The sequence below is a fragment of the Doryrhamphus excisus genome, chromosome 16 (assembly GCF_030265055.1).
Source record: "Doryrhamphus excisus isolate RoL2022-K1 chromosome 16, RoL_Dexc_1.0, whole genome shotgun sequence".
NCBI classification, from domain to species: domain Eukaryota; kingdom Metazoa; phylum Chordata; class Actinopteri; order Syngnathiformes; family Syngnathidae; genus Doryrhamphus; species Doryrhamphus excisus.
The window spans coordinates 9,334,271-9,354,823 of record NC_080481.1 but is presented as its reverse complement, the minus strand read 5'-3'; the positions used below and the strand labels follow the sequence as shown (position 1 = coordinate 9,354,823).

At 39.9% G+C, this 20,553-nt stretch overlaps 1 protein-coding gene across 4 annotated transcripts in view; it reads left to right on the top strand.

The window, feature by feature from the left end:
• The window catches only part of LOC131103954 (FERM and PDZ domain-containing protein 4-like), a 32,666-nt gene continuing 12,113 nt past the window's right edge, over positions 1 to 20,553 (top strand). For 2 of the 4 annotated variants that reach the window (XM_058050532.1, XM_058050528.1), the window contains exons 1-2: positions 18,318 to 18,814; positions 19,198 to 19,320. In XM_058050532.1, coding sequence (XP_057906515.1) covers positions 18,741 to 18,814; positions 19,198 to 19,320 — 197 coding nt within the window. In that variant the 5' untranslated portion in view covers positions 18,318 to 18,740. Of the gene's footprint in view, positions 399 to 10,355; positions 10,711 to 18,317; positions 18,815 to 19,197; positions 19,321 to 20,553 lie in introns of those variants that run through there. The other 2 variants (XM_058050530.1, XM_058050531.1) reach the window with 2 other exon arrangements.

The window sequence follows — 20,553 nt, the reverse complement described above, 5'->3', positions numbered from 1 at the left end:
TCCAATTGTGAGGCATACAGTTTATCACGTGAAGGGACTGTGTGTGTGTGTGTGTGTGTGTGTGTGTGTGTGTGTCAATACGTGTGTGAATGAAGTTTATCCCCGCTGGCCCAGATGCAGGCTAAATCCATCACCAGCGGTGCTTCACAGTACTGCTAAGCTGGAACATTTGGCACCAAGTCAGGAATCAAAAAAGAGGAAACGGGGACACACAGGACATTGGTTTGAGGAATTTAAAGGAAGTGGAAGTTAGACACTGGACCTCTTCTTCTGGCTGTGTTTTGGTTGGGGCGAGGACAGGGTGTACGTCCCTTTTTGTCCACTTACTCCTTCATCTTCAGCAGCGAGATGGAACCGTGTGACGATGAGGATGAACTGGGGGTGTTCAATACTTTCAAGTAAGTCCTGACTGTTCTTTTGTTCACCATGTCATCCTAGGAATGATTGGAGTCAAAGCGCCTTCACTAATTGGCTCATCATAAAACTTCTAAATACTCTATGAGGGGGTTTATTGCATGTGACCGTCTGTCACGGATGTCTCAACATTTTGGTTTCTTCTTTTTGTGTGCATGTATTCAAGAAGGCTGACTTGTTTAATGGTAAAGGGTCGTATACTGGACAACGGTGACAGGTCATGTACATTTAACAATCATTCTTGGAGTACAGTGGAACTTTGGTTTTCATTGTTAATGCCCTCCAAAAGGTCCAACTCTAAACCCAACATACGAAAATCAAAATTTTCCTGAAGAACTCAAGCCTATCCAGTTAATCCGTTCTAGACATCCAAAAATCTGAGCGCAAAACACATATAATAGCGGATAATTATTGAAGACGTGTTTGTGAACACAGTGATCAGTGGAGTTGGTGGGGAAAGGTCTTAAGGTCCATTCTGATGTTGCATTATTTCAGTCTGTTACAAACGTAACTTCAAAGGGGACCTATTCTATTGAGTTGTGGACTCCTATAGAGCAGCTATACACACGACAGCCAGCACAGAAAGCTTTCTAGATCTTCCAGAATCTGCACATATTGCAGCTGTATTTCTTTGGATTTCGCGTTAACTGCAAAATCTGTTTTAATTGATTCTACCCACGGCCTGCCTCCAGGCACGCCTACTCCACTATGGTTGGTCACACTCCCATGCCCTCAGAAGGACTTTTTGTATTGTGCCGAAAGCTGCCGAACCCAACTTTCTAGAAGTTGATAAACGGTATAGGAACTTCATTATCTGGTAATGGTGATGGTTTAATTCATCTACATGCACGCAATCACAGTGAGCACATTACACAATGCAATTCACAATTCTGCTTGTCCAAAAAGGAACAGGAAGAAGCAAAACTTATTCAATCCATTTTGGATCAATCACCATACATTTGTTCAATGTTCAACAGACTTGGACCTGAAACCTTGGCATCGTTTAACATGAGTATGTATGTATGTATGTGTCTTGGTCCTGATCACTGCAGTAGGGATGCTCCACCACTACTAAGGCTGTTGCCATTTGATGGGTATTTGACCTTATTGTTGTTTGCTTGTCTTAGCTTATCTTGGTTGTCATGCCATATTGTCATCTGGCTTGTTGAATTGGCAGCACGTGAGTCTCCCATTACATAAGCCGGAGGAGCCTGCAATGCAACCCAAGACCTTGTAATTGCTCAACACACTAGGAGATTACAGCAGGGATTGGTGAGCGTGACGGGGGTGCTGGTGGGAAGTGTGACTCTTTGTGTCACTGAGTAAATGGAAAAACATTGGTTTGCTTGGATATTATAAAGGTAAAATCAAATGTCAAGGTGAAACCTGATGAGGTGGTGATTGAAATAGTATATGTGAAATATATACGTATGTAAATATATTGGGATTTTAGGTAAAGCACAACACATCCTGAAATGTAAAACCTTTCACACTGGGTATTGCGCACCTTTATTGCCATATCTGACTTACTGTGTGGAAGTCAGTACCTTACATTCAGTCCCTTACAAAAGTTATACACACTACAAAAGAGTACCAAGGATGAAAATGATAGTGATTAACAGGAACACACAAATGCTTTTTGTAAAGTCACATACGGTTTCTACTCTAATTGCTTCATCTAATTTTATATTATTGTTGTGTTAAATGAAAATGAAATTAGATATTGTTGCTTTGCACATATATTTAAAGACATATACTTTACCTAGTTCATTTGGATGATGTGACAATTTGATGCATTTGTTGTTGGATTGCTTTGTCTGTAAGTGAATCTCAGCAGAGGATTGACCACCACAGACTTTAATTGGTTTAATGTCATCCCTCTGATAGCAGTGTGGGACTGATTGTTGGGACTGATTGTCATTTGGCGTGATAATCGTCATGCATACACACGATTATCACTTGATGAAGACGACCTTAGGGTCAACAGTCATGTATGTATGCGAATCCTTTCAGCTCATGTCAATGTTAACTTAACAGACTAAAAGTGCTTTTTCTAACCTCTTAATCTGCCCTTATTACTTATTGCATGTGTGCCCCTATCATTTTTGACTCTTGCACTGGAGTTCGTTGTTTGGCAGAGGTAGGCACGCCCTTCTCGTTCATATTTTCTCTGAACCTAATCATCGAGCCGTGCATCTGTTGGTCAGCATTGGTCTGCAGGATTGAGGAGGCGCCAGATCGCTGCATCATTGTGGAAGGATTACAGCTGTTGGGTGAGAGGTCATTGGCCAGGAAACATGTGGCCCAGAAAGCAGAGAAATGAAATTGGTCTGACTGATGCTTTGAAACCGAGTCTGGATTGGATAGACAAACAGGTCGGCCGGACTATTTCTTTTTCAGTCTTGCCGCCTGCTGTCATGTATATTCTGAGGCGCCAATACTCAAAATATTTGAATGTTGACCCAGCAGGTGCAGCAAGAGCTAACCTGTTGAGGAACAGATGATGTATACAGTACATAGACATACAAATTAGAACAATGAATGAAAACAAATATCAAAAATTACAATATAGCCAAATTCACGGAGACACAATTATAGATGTGTTACAATACGCCACCATAATTTGATATTTGTCGTCGATGCTTGAGCAAGCTGTGTATTTACCTCTGATATCATTTGACAAAGGAAAATGAAATTCTCAGATGATCTTGTTAAACGACCCCTGTGCCCTGCTGTACCACACAATATTTGCGCCGGGATTGGTCAAGTAAGACTGGACAACCCTCCAGGCCAAATGGGTCAGAGGCCGATTAGTTGGCTGGCAGATACTCAAAGTCTAGTCCCCTTCATGAATCATCTGCTTCTTTTTCCCCTCTTTGTCAGAAACAAATTCATGTAACTACTTCTTGCTCTGATGCTGTTGTAAGATGAAAATATTTTTCTCTTGCTGAGAATGACCAAATACAATAACTTCTACCTGAGCTTGTTTCATGCCAATAAGACTCCTGCTTGTGTGTGTTGCTGTAAATCAGTGCTCGGGGAGGAAATCAAGAACGTCTAATACTAATAATACACTGCATTCAAACATGAAATGGTGTGATTTATTATAATATATATTATATTTATATATTATATTATATATATAATATATTATATAATAAATATACATTAAATTATAAATACGTATATATTATATTTATTTTTATATTATAATATTATAATATTTGTGAAATATTTGATCAAGTGAAGCCACGACATTGAAAGTGTGAAGTGAGGAGATATTACTGTATATTGCTCTGCGCTGGTTTGCTTGACTACTCTGTTGATATTGACCATGTGCAAAATGTTGCTCCTGAAAAAGCTGATCACATTATTGATCCGCAAAGTTATTGCATCAATAACTTGTTCCCAGTTTAAACCCCCCAGAGCATGTGTCCTGGCACACTGTATTGACAACATTGCGTTGGTGCTCTAAGTACAGTTGTTGTTGTTGTTGTTGTTGTGTATGTCTGGAGGCTAATGCAGGCAAATGATTATAATCTCAGTCAGCAAACTATTTATTAAAAACACATCCGTCCATGTAAAAAATCCATCGCCTGCCTTCATACAGATCTTTCTGAATGAGACATGAGCTTGTGGATGTCCGCAAATGAATGTAGATTTGGCAGTGATCATAGCGGTTAAACATCATCTACATTGGGGGCAGTGGGGCATCGCATGATGTTCATACCTCTGCGTGTGACAATGCAATGCCATATGCAACCTTTAAAGTTTTTAATGGCTTTAACAGATGGATAAGATTTGGATTAACATGGCCAGTGCCTTTTAATGTGTCATTGTCTTATTAAAATCTGTTATGGTATATCAGTGATGCTTGTTTATTCTAACTGCAATGTATTTAGAAGTTAATCCTACTTCAGGACCATACCAGAATTTTCCTGTATATGGAAAAAAACATTTCTATTAACATAATGGAGTTGATTGGACTTGACAACATTTTATCTTCATGAATACGCTTGATGCCGGTCTTAAGAAGAGTTAACTGCCCATGCTCAGTTGGATCTCATCTTTGCATGCAGGTTAAGTGTTCTTAAAAGATTGCATTTACTGTATGTGTGTAGGCTCCTTCGTTTTCATGAGGAGGGTATTTAGCAAGCTGACAGCATGAGATGCGACAGGCAGTGCAGCATTAGCAAGGCTCATCTCAGTCAGATATGGTAAAATAAGCTGAACATGGATTGGGAAAAAAAAATCAGCATTTCGCCATGTAGGTTCTGCAGTTGGCCACATACTGGAGATACTGTTCAGGGAAAAACACATTGAGAAACGGACGGTTCAAGAGCTCCTTACAAGTAGCACTCAATCACTCCGCATCTGTGTTCAATCACCACCACATCCCCCCAAAATAAAAAGATAAAAGTATATGTTTTTTTTGTATGACCACATACCGTAATTACCTTTGGAGATGCAACAATTAATCAATGACCTAGTTAACTGTTTTAGTACTCGATTAATCGTTTTGGGTTTATCTGTGCCCTGTGATTGGCTGGCGACCAGTCCAGGGTGTACCCCGCCTCTCGCACAAAGTCAGCTGGGATAGGCTCCAGCATGCCCTGCGACCCTAATGAGGATAAGCGGCATTGAAAATGGATGGATGGCATCAAATATGGCCCATTACTTGTCTTTTTTTGCCTGAATTAATCATTTTCAAACATAAAACTAAAATACAAATGTAAGACAGAAGACACATCCAAAGATGTAATGATATGTAGTATTCTACACTGGTCACTAGGTGTCAGTAATGTTACTGTAATGTTGATTCAGACACACACGCTTCAGACTTGCACAACAGGAAATTAGGCTTATTTTCTCTTATAATGTTGACTATATTTGTTGTTATAAGTATAAAGGTCACTATAGGGTTGTTATTTCATGTCTTGAGGGCTCCATAAATGTTATATATAAGGTATATAGAAGGCCGTAAACAGGTTTTCAATGCTCTGACTCCAAAGATTTTATCCATTTCTCAACAAGGAATCCTACATTGCATAAATTCACTTATCACGGCTGAGTCCGGACGTGATTAACTGTGATGAATGAGGGATTTTTGTGTTTGAAAACATCATGCTTTGGGTATTTTTTTTGGCACTGTCAGATAAGTGCAAATTTAAACACATCTCATTAACTAAAGTTGGTTGCTTACTTGGCAGGCTTCAGCAAAAATTATGTAATTGATTCCCACAGTAATTTGTAAAGAGGTGGCACGTGAGCCCATGACAAACAATATATATATATTGTAATACATATTAAGGCAGCAGCAGATGGCTCAGGTGGCTCCTGTTATCCTGTGTATTAAATAAGATTACAACCACAGTAAAAACAACAACTGGTGGGTCAGATTCAAACGTTTGGTGGGCCAGATGTGGCCCCTGGGCCATAGATTAGCCTGCTTTAGAAGCATATTTTTCTAAAATTGTGCAACGTCAGGCCTCTGGCTACACAGATCATGCTGTGAGTATCTTTTTTTAAATTGCAGCACCAGCTTTACTCTTCAATATTATGTCATCATTTGATCAAATGGCAGAGCATACAGTATCTGCTATTTACTTTGGAATTAATCTCATAAAAGTGGTTTATTTAGTTTGACCTGCTCCACCTTGCTGTTTTAAAACCGACAGAAAAGATATATAGATACGTGCAGAGGAAGGTTAATGATTACACGCACGTGTCAGCCATCATCAAGGAGGCGTTGCTGTGAATACCAATATGCAGCGCTTTCTCCCACAGTCTCGCTTGCACTTCAATTGCGACCTTGGACGGTGTTGTTATTCATTTGGTGACCGGTGGAATTTGTGGACTCGCTGCCCCTCCTTTTATCTTCACAGGACACGAGCCGTCTGTCCTCATTGTAATCAGCATCATTGTTGTAAATTAAAGGGATGGCACAGCATCCTTGAAAGACAAAAGAAAGGTTCTGCTATCCCGCCCATCGGGTATTTTAAACAAACATTCATCTATTTTTTTTTTTTATTCTTACAAGGCAGTGCTTCTTGAATAGGATGGGGGTGGGGTGGGGGATTTAGAGGCATACTAGACTCACAACATTTCTTCAAGGGAGGCATTTACAACTATTATTATTACTACTAACAACTATTAGGTTGACTGCTATAATGGAGAACCACTGTGTTAGAGGTCAACAATTAAACTAAACAGATCTCACTATGAGAAAGTACAACCTGGATGAACATGATTTCTCCTACGCAAACAGCAAAAATAACAATTTGTTACTGATGGTAATATAATGTAGAACCAGAAGGTTAGCAGTTCCATCCTCGCTACCTCCACCCAGTCACTGTTGTTGTGTCTCTGGGCAAGGCACTTCACCCACCTTGCCTTCTGTGCTTCCCACACTGGTATGAATGTGACTGGATTTGTGGTGTATCTCCCTCATCCCTGGATACAGGAGGAGAGAGGAGGGGCGAAGTGATGAAGTGACAGGATACAGCATCTGCGGTGGAAGAATTAGTCAGCCAGGAATAAGCAGTATCTCAGTAATATGGAGGTACTTCCAATTCGGAGAAAATCTTTGGTTGGTATTTTGTTCTTTTGTGCTTTTGTTATTAGCTGAGGATTTCAGCATAACTAGAGTTTGTTTAAAAAAAGAGTTATATTTGACTTCCTCTATATTTCAAAAAGAGAAAGGTCTACTTTATTTTAAGCGTATCGATGAGTGTTGAGAAAATTATATTTATTCCTAAAAGGGATCAAATATGTATTTGTGTATATATGTCCCACTAAAAATCTTATGACTGCAGACACGTTGAATGAATCTTTTTGGGTGAGTATTTCTGTGTTAGTTTTTAAATTTTAGAAACTCAAAGTCTATTCTTCCACTCACCCACAGAAAATGAGCTGCAACCAACTCTGACCACCAACAATGTTTGATATGTTTGTGCATACATTCCCACCCATATGAAATAGTAGAATGATGTCAAATGAAACCTGACAGCTGAATTGATTTCCAGTGATGTGCAACCACCCGTTGCGAAGTGGCTTTTATCTCCAAATAAAATGCTGACAGGAAATGAAATTGACGATGATAAAAGAACCCAAAGTTATTTATCTCGCTACTCTGCAAAGGCAAGCTGTCTTCAGACCCATAGGAAAGAGTGAGGGGACAAGACCTTTAATGTCTCATGTCCCACCAAGCACATTTTGATGTGTGTGAGGCCACAGAGAGGACGAGGGTCATCAAAGAATCTATTCAGCATCAAAGGAGCTTTTCTCCACGCCTGATGGCAACCCGGTTCTCACACCAAGCAAAGTAGGCGGCACACATAATGCCTTTTACCAACATATAGTAAACGGCCTTCGGGGAAAGGTTAACTTTTATTTTGAACAACTCAGCACATTATTGCTGCATTGTCAAGATTTGGAGACTTGAAAGGAAATCCATGCCTTTCACGGAATCATATCCGGGTCACAAGAAAATCCTACTGCACATCCACAATACATGTACAAAATAACGAGCTCCCCTTGCGGCACCTTTTTGTACATATTTTGTAGAATTGTTACGTAAATTGGTGTTTGTTATCCCCCACAGTAGAGCAGTTGTGTGTTCACTTACCTGTCATTTTTGTGTTCTGTTAGCGTTCTGTCACACGATCCCCCTGTAACTTGTGTGGCACAAAATCATGACAATATAAGCAGTACAGAACATGCTTCCATGCATATGCAGTACTGTTTGTTGTCCTTTAAGCAGCATCCTCTCCAGTTTCAGGTGTTCCAGGTGTAGAATGCAGTACATAGTGCTGATAGCTGTTGCTACTATTTGATTACCATCTCTTGATGTGGTCTCTGAGTGTATAAATGGTCTGCTGAAAGCACTTTCTGCTCTTTTGAGTTAAAATCAAGTGTCACCACTAATACCAAGTGTGTACTGTCCTTGGCCCCTTATGGCACTGGGCCAGCAGGTGGTTGTGCTGAACCATCTGTGTGCATACAGAGCCGTTTGACAGCCCCAGAGAAAATATATGTGTGTGTGTGTGTGTATACTCTGTCAAATCCTGCAAATTCTGTTCCATATACTTTATTAATGGCTTAATTTATGTTGTTTTTTTAATTATTATCCTATTGTGATTGTTAAAATTAACTGAAACCGGATTTGACTGCCAATTTGTGATGCCATTTGCCGTCGTGCAACATCTGGTCATAGCGCAGTTGTGTTTTTATTCTCTTGTATCACATTCTTCTAATCAAGTGTTGGAGGCTTTGCACAGTTTAGACATCCGAGTGTAAGCAGGATTGCAGTAATATTTCACAGTGTGGTTCAAATCTAGATTGCTTTCTTTGTTCAGGAGTTGTTTCTCCTGTAGGGAGAAGCTGTTTTTTAGTCTTGTTTTTTGAGCTGCAATACTGCTGTAGCTTCGGCCAGATCGAGTGAATGTGGAACGTGTGTATTATGGATGTGTGCTGTCTCTGTTAATGTTCTGTGCCGTCTTTGTGGCACAGCTGTCATAAATGTGTTGTAGTGGTGTGAAGGCTACTCCAAAGATATGCTGTGCCACTTTTATGACTGGAGAGCCTTCCTGTTGTGTATGGCGTAGCTCACAAGCCATACAGGGATGGAGTTGGTCAGGATGCTCTCCACTGTGTATCTGTAGGTTGAGGCACGTATTCCAAATTTTCTCAGCTTTCTTAAGAAGTACAGTCTCTGTTGAGCCTTCCTGCTTTGTGTTGTGGTTCTTTGTAAAGACTTCACAGATGTGGGTACCAGGGAATTTGAAGGCTTTCACCTTCCTCCCTCAAGTCCCATTGATGACAAGTGGTGCAAGTTGCTCTTTCCTCAGCCTCCAAAGATCGATTGTTCCTCACCTTTTTCCTGGTGACTGCCTGTTCTCCACCGGTGATCATGCCAATGACTGTCGTCATGTGACAGGAGATTAGCGTCCTTGTGCCTGATCTCCTGGAGCCAACTGTGACTTTCTAGGGTCTGTCTGTGGGGAAATCTAGCACCCAGTTGCCGAGGTCCTCAAGCCAGTCTGCTTGGGATGACAGTGTTGAACGCTGAGCTGTAGTCAATAAAGATAATTCGAACATAATAGTGTCCTTTTTCCAAGGTGTGTGATAGCTGCATGGATAACTGTGTTGATGGCATCGCCGGTGGGTTCAGTTCAGTATGTCACAACTACTGTCTCAAAACATTTCATCGCAATTGAGGTGAATGCAATGGGACGGTTGTCATTCAGAGAGGTTACTGGGTTTATTTGAGGGACGAGCATAATGGTGGTTAATTTGAAACAGGTGGGCTCAGATTAATGGATGAAGGACAGGTTAAAGCCAAATCAAATGATTTTCAAGCATCCTGTATTGAGCCTGAACTGAACTGTACCGTTTGGTGAAAAATTTTCCTCCATTAGAAAGACACAGTCACTTTCCATTACACTTGATCAGTATTGTGTCTCTTTAAAGAGGGTGCCTACATGGGTCGTGTGATGTGTTAAACCAGAAGAGTCAGGGTCTCGCTTCCATCGGTGTTTCTGCAGCATCAGCACTTGCTCTACCCATCACCATCTCTCCTCATCTCTCCCTCCTGGATTTGCTAGCTTATCTAAGCATCACACTTTGTTGCCATTTAATTTACCCCTTGATCATATTTCAAGCATTCCCTAATTTCGAAGCCACCTTCCTCTGCATCCCACTCCAGCCTCCAAAGGTACTCGTGCATCAGTGTGGTCGTTAGGAGATGCTGAAGCCAGAGAGCATCCATCATGCATTCAATGCTGTTTAGTGCTTCCCTCCCTCCTTTCCTCACCCCCCTCCACACCCCCCCTCGCTTTCTGTCCCATCCCTCGTCCACTCTAACTCTCTCCCTCCCCTCCCTTACTTACTGCACCTCCCAATACCCAGAGAAGGAGAGCACTCACAGGCTCACTGCAGCCCAACTAGGCAAGGTGGGATGCAGCAGAAAGCACTTGCAGAGACCGAACTCTGTTCCTTCACTTAACATCAACGGCAAGACTGGGAATTTGGATTTTGACTGCGCAGGATGGCACATTGTGTACTATTGGTCTGCTGAGTTTATTTCCCCAAGCGATTGCAATAATACTTGTTATTTGAAAAGGCTTTGCTGACTCCTGTCATGGATCCGGGTTGAAACTGGATCATCATACATGTGAGGGATTTGGATGCAGTTTAGAGTGTCAGAATGTGGAGCATCTGATTTCCGGGATGTACCACATGATAGCGGGACCGCATGGATATGTTTGGTTTATCTAAGATGCCAAAGTCTTCTGGGTGAGTTTGCTTTTAGTTTTGTAGCCAAAAGCTGTTATTCCGGGGATGTGTCTGAGCATGTGGAGTGTTTAAAGATCTGCATGATTTGTGCATATGTATAAAAAACAGCCTTTGAAGAAATATCCCAACAAGACTGTGAAAACTTACATACTATGTAGTTTGGTGAACACTTCCAAGCGGGTCTTCCATCATCCTTGCAAATCAGAGAGGGCCACAGAGGGCCACATAATGACGAATTAAAGGATGCAAGTGCTACTTTGATATTTTGTAAAGAAACACATCCATATGTGCTAAAAAGTGACATATATTTCAAGAAAAAAGATGTTGTCAGTTTTGTGATATAGGTGAAAATGTGTATTAGTAACTTTGCTTGTAACTTTTCTTTAAAAAAATAATTGTAAAACTATTCCCGTAATAGCATATTTGTCCCCAACCTAATTTTCCAAAAATTCCAACCTCATATTGTTTTTGTTTCTCATAACATTATGACTTAAAAAAAATTAAAATATTTCAGCTCTGTGCTACTAAAATGACATTATTTTTTTATCATAATATAATGAGTTTATTCTCATAAAATTGTGACTTTTTTTCTCGTAAAGGGGACCTATTATGCTCATTTTTCAACCCTTTGAATGGAGTTGTGGACTCCTATCGAACAGTTACACACAATAACCTGTACTTTCTGGATCTTCCAGAATGTGCACCTATGCAAACTGTATTTACTTAGATTTGAGCTCCCCACAATTTGCTCTGGCCTAATACCAACAGGTACCACATGAAAATATGTACTGTTGGCTTAGTTTCCACTGTTTTGTTTGCCATGGCAAATTTGCGCTGTCAGCTTTACCGAGTTATTGTTTTTCATTTAAGCTTGTCATATACCACTTTTATTTGTTTTACCCTTTTAGTTTGTCTACATCCATCGCAGGATTCTAAACACACTCGTTGAAAATCAAAAGGCCACGCTGGTGTTTACTGTGGGAGAAGTTTGAGTAGCGTGTCGGTATTTGGCAGCAGAACCAGCCCAGCAGGCCTTGTTTGTGCACTGAATATTAGATTAGGGTAATGTGTGCCAGAAATCCTTCTGCTCCATGCCAATGCATGCTGCTTGCTCCGAGGGCAAAGTTCCATTGTATTCACAGCCATCTGACCAAAGAATTTTCATCAAGTCATTTCCAATATGTAGTAAGTGAGAGAGCTCATGCCTTTGAATGAGCATTTTTATAATCACCCCAGTAAGTGTGAAGAAACTGTTTTTCCAAGACGAACTGCAATTATGCAAGCAAAGCAGTTTGGCAACACAAGGCAGTTAGTTGCTTACATTGCTGAGTCGAGTTACATATAGTATTCTCAGAATGGAAATACTGGCATCACTTTAGTGACCATATAGTTCCATATAGTATAATACGGACCCGGCTACTTGCCTGCTGGACCCCCCGCCTCCTGGCCCTGAAATCAAGGTGTGCCGCACCTGTTTTTAGCACTTCACCTTTGTGAAGGGACAAAGATGAGTGAATAAGATGAAAGCAGGTAGAACTTTACTATGCAGAATCCTGATTTGGCTCCATGGCTGTTTCATTCAGAATACTCTGTATATGTATACAAACCAAAATTTCTCACCTTATCTGCAGGGTCAGTACTGCAAGTTGTCTGCATCTTTGTTGAATATCAGCCGTCAGATTTTTAGATGCACGTTTTTTTCAGAAAAATATAATTTTGAGTGTTTTTATTGCTCTCACATAGGTCTTCTGTGGAGATTCATTTCCCGCTGCACAATAACGTTCCGTTACGTTGTGATTGCCACCTTTTCTTCTCATCAATCCAGTCATGTATATTACTGCAGAGACACGCTTCATGCTCTTTCTCTCATTTGACAAGAAGCGAAATTTGATCCATTATGCAAATAAAGCAAATCCTTTATGTGTCTTACAAATATGAACTTCCTCTCATGGTCTCTGCTTCATGAAAGCAAATAGCATCATCTCCCAAACAACCCTTTGATTTTCAAATGGCATGCTTCCTGCATGAAGGACAATATGCCAGATGACTGGAGATGAGGGAAGAGCTTTTCTGATTGGAGTGCGTCACACTTAGCGACACTTCGATACTCGTGCGTGTTAGTCACAAAAGCAACATTGCCGTCATGCTCATCAAGGCAGACAGAAGACTGACATCAATAATTTCTCATTTTAAGAAACTCTGTGAAGAGAGTGCATGTTGCTTTTTCGCTCTTGCTTTGACCTTTAAAATGAAGTTTAGTTATTAAAGGGACTGAGTCCATGTTCCTGAATGCATAAAAAATTCAAACAGTTTTGACCACAGCCAGCATGTGAAGATGTTGCAAGAGTTCATGCAACGGTACTGTTAACATCACTTAAGTAAGTGCATTTTCAATAATTGATCGCTTTAGCTTGGTTTTACTAAGCACGTTAAAGTTGGGTAGAAAGCAAGAAAAAAAAGAAGGGAAATGTCATATTCATATTTTATATTCTCTCCTACACTTTCTGGGCGACAGGGAAATGGTAGCAAACTGATCAAACATAGTCTTGCCATTCATCTTTAATTCATCATCGATGCTGTTATTTTAGCTGCACAGAATTATTTTTGAACAAACCCAGACTCTTTGTTTTTAATAGGATGTGCTTTTATTCATCAAAAATTGTCAAGAGGGAATTTGAAGAACAAAAAGGAAGAAATAATGCAACCAAGAATGGGGTGACCAAAAGTCCTGTTTTCCCAGGATATGTCCTTGTTTTCATTGTTTTCATGGGGCTGTTAAACTGAGCAGCATTAGGGCATTCTGCTGCATTTGATGTGAGCAGAGACGCTGCCTTGTGGTTAGCTTTTTTAAAACATTTGTGTTACCAAAAAGCCAAAGAAAAAGGGCTGTAAAATTGTGGATGTCATGCACAACTACGGTTCAAATTCCCAAGATTGTGTAACTTTGCAGGGCACACTTTTCCCCCAAATCTTGGTTACATTCCAAAACTTAACAAGCTGTTCCACCGTTTTTGAACATTCTTCTTTTGGAAGATAGCATTTTGTCCAAACAGACACAGATCCTTTAAATATATTGAAATTATATGGCATCTCCGAGTAAAGTTTTTTCAGTAATCAAAACATGGTCAGCCTAACCAAGATGGTGCACAGGGAAGCATATATCTTACAGGAGGTGGCTAGTTTCCAAGTGATATGTACTGAAGAGTGCCAGTATAAATGAGTCACTGTCGATAAAATCTGTCAATATTCTGTTCAGTCATGTGTTTTATGAAAATAGTGACTTCTGTTGATGCAAAGGTGTGTACTGTATGGCTGAAGATAACTGAGGGACATAATGTAAATCATAGATGAGCCTACATTGAATTGCCAGCTGTCTGTTTGCTGATACTTGTGCTTACTTCTGCTCCAAATACCGCCATACAACTGGCTTGTACTCTCCCATATACAGTACCTCCATACAGTACTACATGGTACGCACACATGCATATGCAAGTGGTTGCATCAATCAGTTCATATCCGTTCGGTATCTGTTGTCTGTATCTATTGATATCAGTATATCGATATCTGTTAATACTTCTAATCTACTATCACATAAATAAATAAACAGTAAATACTGAGCATATGAGAAAAAAAGAAGGATTTAACAATATGTTATTATCTTTGTATATAAATTTGGCTGTGGTTTGCAGCGATGTAGAAATCCTCTGAGTCATATTGAGAGTTGTTTCTAAAATTCCCGATAGAAACAGAGGAGGGGCATGGTATTAGAAAGCATTGCTGGTATTACGTAAGAATTATGCAGTTAGTGCCTTGCCTTGCCAGTGTCAGTTAAAAGTGAGATCATTAAGATTTTAGCGGCTCGCATGAGATTTTGCAGGTGAACCAGATGTTGTGACTGGGGAATAGATCTGCCTCAACAACCTATTGACTGTTTTTTTTTCTTCCTCTGGCAACAATGTTGCAGTGGTTCCATTTGTTTTAGCATGAATGCAAACAACCATTACTGCATATTTGCGCTCAGCAAGCGACAGATTTGTTGACACGCTCCAAGCAGCTGTGCACACGCACACACACACACACACACACACACAGCCTAATCTTTCTCTAACCTTTCCAATTGACCAAACAGTTGGAATTGGTCAATGCCTGACATCACAAGAGTGCAGACAGCCAACCCGCATAACCTGTTGTGAAACTAGTCACAGGCCCAACCTTTGTAAAAATACGTAACCCAGAAGAAAAATCCATTTGCCAAGATATTATTGAACTACTTGAACTGTTAATTTGAACTTTGCACTCTCATTGCTCTGGTGTTTTAGTTCTTTTGTTTGTGTTTGTTTGTATGGATGGTCAGAGCTGTGTTGCATTGTATAACAGGGACACAGCAGCCTGAGGTTTAACCAGGCCAGCTTGCCGTGATTGATGGTGCTGACACTGAACTTATTGACACAACCCTGACATGTCTAATTTTTGAGTGTGTCGGTAGATAGGCAGGTTGTATTTTATGTTTCACGGCATTGACTGGATGATGCTGCAGCAAGGACTGAGCTGTCCATGGTGCTGAATGGAACATCTCCTTTGCCTAATGTAATGTATGAAAGAGCTATTTGCCGTGTTCTTTTGGCATGATTCCACATCACGACCAGTGGGTTTTACATAATGTGAACAAAAGTATTGGGGCATATTGCGATTGTTCACATGGACTGGAGAAAATAGTTACGTATTTATGTACTTGTTTTTATTTTTTAAATGCAGACCGTCATTATGCCACCCAGTAACCTTTTCCTTTGGCTCATATTGGCAACACTTTTTCTGAAAGAACAACTATGGCAGGAGAACAAAAAGAAAGTCAGAAAAGAAATATAATCACAGAAGTACACATTCGTTTATTGATTATAACCAATAAGTTATTGTTATAGTTAGTTTTTGATATACATGTCTTATTTAATGCATCACTTGATTATTACGGTGGAGCCTCGGTTAGTGTCTGCACCAGTTAACATGTTTTTCAATGAAACAAAAATTTCACTGTAAAACCTTGCCCCCGGTTTATATATGTGCTGATGTCACTCAAAGCATCATGTGCATCAGTGTTATCGATGGGTCAGGAATTAGGACCAAGACTGAAAAGGTTTCTGTCAATCCTGGAGTAGCAGAAATAAAAAGGTGTATGATTAAAGGCATTTTTCAAACAAAACTAAAGTATATCAGATGAACATGTTGGATTTTCTCTGACTGATGAATTTGATTGCTATCTGTTTGTACTGTTAGGCAAGAAGAAGCGATGACTGAAACCAACTACCGCTATGCTTCTCACACTCATTGCTTGCTAGAAAGCCAACTGATTAGCAGCGGTATGCTTATAACTTGTAATCAAAACAAAGGAGGGTTATTTTTTATGTTTTAAATTGCACTAGTGGTTGAGTTCATTGCAAAGTCCATTACTACATTTGTACATTATGAGAAAGTTAAATGACTGATGTGTTTTTTTTCTTGTTGATAACATTGGTCTACAATTATTTGGACTTGATCTGCTTCTGAGATAAAAGTGAGATCAGTTTTGATGAACTGATGAACACTAATAATTTTGATCTCGCCAGGATGTACGGGATGTCCGCATCAATAATTTCAAGCTTTGTCATCTGCATCTAAAACTACAATTAGTCTCTGTTAAATGTGTTTTTGTTTATATGTTTATGTCTGGAACTCATTAATAATTAATAAGATTTAAATAATTTCCTATGGGGAAAAAAAAAATTACTTTTTTTTAAGGTGTGTGCTTTTCCGAAGCCTTTTTGCACATTCTCTCTGTACTCAAATCTTCTTTATTTGCTATAATGCTCACAGAGCATGCAGAAGGCAGCTGGTCGAAAACTTTCTGTCTGTGAGTGAGTGTGTGTTTGTGAATGCATTCAAACTAAACACACACACATGCACACAAGCTTTTGTGTGTTAAATCCACTGAAAGCTGAAAGCCAAAACATGTTGTTAGCAGGTACAATATATGGGGAGAGCACTCAAACGGGGAACTTTTAACAATTTTCTCCAATGTTTCATTCATGAAGACACAACAAATGGGTGGGTGAACAAGATGAGGCAGGGACGGGAAGAGTGTAGAATTGTGTGGGTACTGACAAACGAAAAGAACCGAAAAATGCAAAAATGAATCTGTCATGCAATGAAAATGGTTTTGTGCAGTCACGTGCAGTATTGTGTGCAGAGGGACTTCTATATCTACCAAGGACATTGTTATTATGTCCTTATTGCCATACTATAAGAATTATTTGGTTGAGATACTACTTAACTGCACTGACCAGAGGCCAAAGTTGTGGCAGCGGGCTGACTGCTTCATGTGGTTACATACGTCATTAGAGCATATGTGTGTGTATATATATATATATACACACACACATATATGTATATATACATATATACATATGTATATATACATATGTATATATATACATATATATACATATGTATATATACATATATACATATGTATATATATGTATATATACATATATACATATGTATATATACATACGTATACACACACAACTGATTGTTGCCTCAGCACAGTTGGGGGCAAGCTACTTTTAGTCCAGCGTGAGTCAAACTTGCCACAATTGAGCGGCATTTTGCTGGCTACTCCTTCAATGGTTTTAAAGAATTATCATTTAGTCAGTTTTATTTGACTGGAGCTGGAAAAAGAAAACATGGTTGTCCTTAGCTGGTGCCATCTTTGTCACAAGATAAACAATTATTGGTCATGAATGTTTGAAAGGCTGATGTCCCTCCTGTTGACTGTGCTCGGCAGCAGTCGTAATTCATCACTGTAATCCACTTCTTAATGCAGATAATTGAGGAGACAGGATCAATATCTTTAATGGCAGCCTATGAAGGGCCAGACATCAGCAATCAATCCCACCGAGGTCATTACACCGTAGCAACAAGCAATCAGTATTCTAATTGGGTGAAAATAACTCAAGTAACAGCCTCACTGTAGGTTAACTATGCCTCTACTTCATCATTTCACATTCTTCATCACACACATTCAGACATTTACTAAGACATTTGAAATTTGAAGAAATTCCATTGAGAAATTCAATTCTGTTGTGAACAATTGCTGGTGGTGAAAGTTTGTTATTTTAAGAATGTTTCGAGAAATGAGCCCAACCTAATGGGAAAACCGTAACACCACTTTGAGGCTTTATATAAATAAACTTGACTTGACAAATACACTTCAGTAATACATTTTTATCCCAACACTCCCTTTCTAGTCAACACCGTCGCCCCCTTATGACATCATCAGTTGACTCTGTAGTTCTTTGCTAAGTAACACAGTGATGCCACAAATCTCCAAACGTTTTTAGATTTTTACAGTAACGAGAACAACATGGATACCACCTTTGTATGTGACGAGAATATTCCTCTTTTGAACAATGCTCAACTTTAAGAGACTGCTGTGAGGCTCTCAGAGTTGGTGTTGCAGCCCCATCCTCGTTCGAAAATCCTCTTACTCTACATACACATTCATGCACAGCTGCAATGCACACGTACATATACACACACGGCCTCTCATTTTCCCTCTGTCTTGTACTCACACACACAAACGCACACACACAAGCTTGGATTTGTTTTCTCTTTGATGAGAGGGATTATGGGATAAAGGAGGCGAGGCCATGGCAGTTTGGTTCAGTTTGAAGCACAGCTGCTCACAGCCTTCACAATGACGGACAGATGAATGTCGATCAATGCCGGGATCATCAAACCTGTTAACGCAGCGGCAACCATTTGCTCTGAGCTTCCAGCTCAAGGCGTTGAAAGGTAGCATCGGACCTTATTTTTCTGGATGACGGAAGTCATGGATGCAAACTCAACAGTTACTGAAACTTCTAAGAACGAATGGCTTTCTGCCTCCTGCAGTTCTTCACAGACATGAATGACAATTGTGAGACTTTCTCTACACTTTCAACCTCTGGACAAGTGTTTTTGGAATCCACTGAAGGCAATGACATGACTAACTGATGCATCCATTCCATCAACGGCACAATGTGGGACCTAGTCACCTGGACTCGTATGGTGACAGCATCCTTATCTAGTATGCACATAAGTCTCTGTTTTAGCAGCTTGAACTGTAGAATAGAATAGTAGGAAATGCTCATACTGGCATTGAAAAAAACTGTCTCTGCCTCCTCCTTGCTCCCACCTGTTCCTGCTCTCCTAAAATCCTCAATGACATTGTTGGGTTAATCTGTACTAACACCGTTTATCAAGGTTTTCCTCGCCGCATGCGAGACATTAGGCCCAGCAGCATGAAGACATCAAGCCAAGCAGTATTCAACCATGCAGCTTCCCCAGATTCCCTATGACCTGCAGTTGGCAGAACCTCACACCACATCAATTTATTTGTTTCTTCAAATAGTAACAAAGTCTGTATATCGGAATGTTACTATTGTCCCTGATCTCTCTCTTATGTTGCAGCCACAAGAACAAGACATCCGGCTGGCCGCCCCCAGGTCCAACCTCCTGGGGAGGACTGCAGGGGCCACCGTACAGCTGGGACAGCATGAACAACAGCAGGGATGGCCGGAACTGTCTCACCAAGTATGTATTGATTTTGGGCTATCCTGTCACCTGTAAGCAATCAATGTTCAGTCGTCTAGTGTCCCTCTCCTGCAGAGTCAAGTGGCTCTCTCATGTCATTGCTGGTTTGGACTGGAACAGTCTGGTGTCAATGAAACTGTGGCTTTGGGATTTGGTGCAAAAATGAGCAAAGATCCCTAAAATTACCCGTGACTTCAAGCTCGGACAGTTTGTGTTGTTTAGTTGGTATCTGTAGTAGCAATTAGGCCCTGAATGGCCATAGCCAATTCCAAGGAATATTCCAGGAAATACAAAATTCCCCATAACTGAAATATTGGTCGATCAAATTTTTATATATTTCAGTGCAAAATACCTGCTTTTGAATGCTAAAATATCATATACACTTGTTTGGAACGATATTTATTGACAAGGGAGCATTTTAGTAGTTTCTCTCTCAGATGATTACAAATTTGAATCAAATTAATCACAGGTTCAAATGAATTAATCATGATTAATAACCATTTGCAACTGCTTGAAATATGCCCATATACACATTTTTAGTGAACATATATTGTCTAATGGCTATAACCATGCGGCCCAAGCACTCATTTCTAAAAGAAAAAAAATGCCAGCATATTACCTGGTTTTTATTAGTGATAAATGAGTGTGAACATTGGCGTCAATCTGCCTAATTTTGGCCAATTACTGATTATTCTCAAATATTTAAACGGCCGATTAAATTGTCCAGTTCCACTCTATTAGTAATGACCAAAACAATTCTAAAATGCTGATACTGTTGCTCCTGATGTTGTTTGGTGCTAATTGGTTCTCATTAAAGACCAATATTGTGACAAATTTCGGTAGAAATATTTATTTTAAGACCAGCAGACATTTTTCGAACTAATGTTAATGGTGCTAGCAGGTTTGCAACAGTTTTACTTGCTGTACAGCCTACCACGTAATCTCTAATTTCCTGACTATGAGAGCCTGAAGTATGTAAATAAATGGCTTTATCTATGTGACCTTTGGAATTCAGCCTTCCCTTGACCCCACTGGTGGCTTGCTCTGCCCTCTGTTGAGATTAAGCTCTTCCCCACTCTGATGAGAAAGGGACGATCATAGATTGGAACATGCTTGATTCCAGGCAGATTTAGCTAACAATGTTACCATGATACTGTATGTACAATACATTGAAAGGTTATAATGAAATGGGGGGTTATGCTGTCAAAGTGCAACAAGGTGGGGGTTGATGCA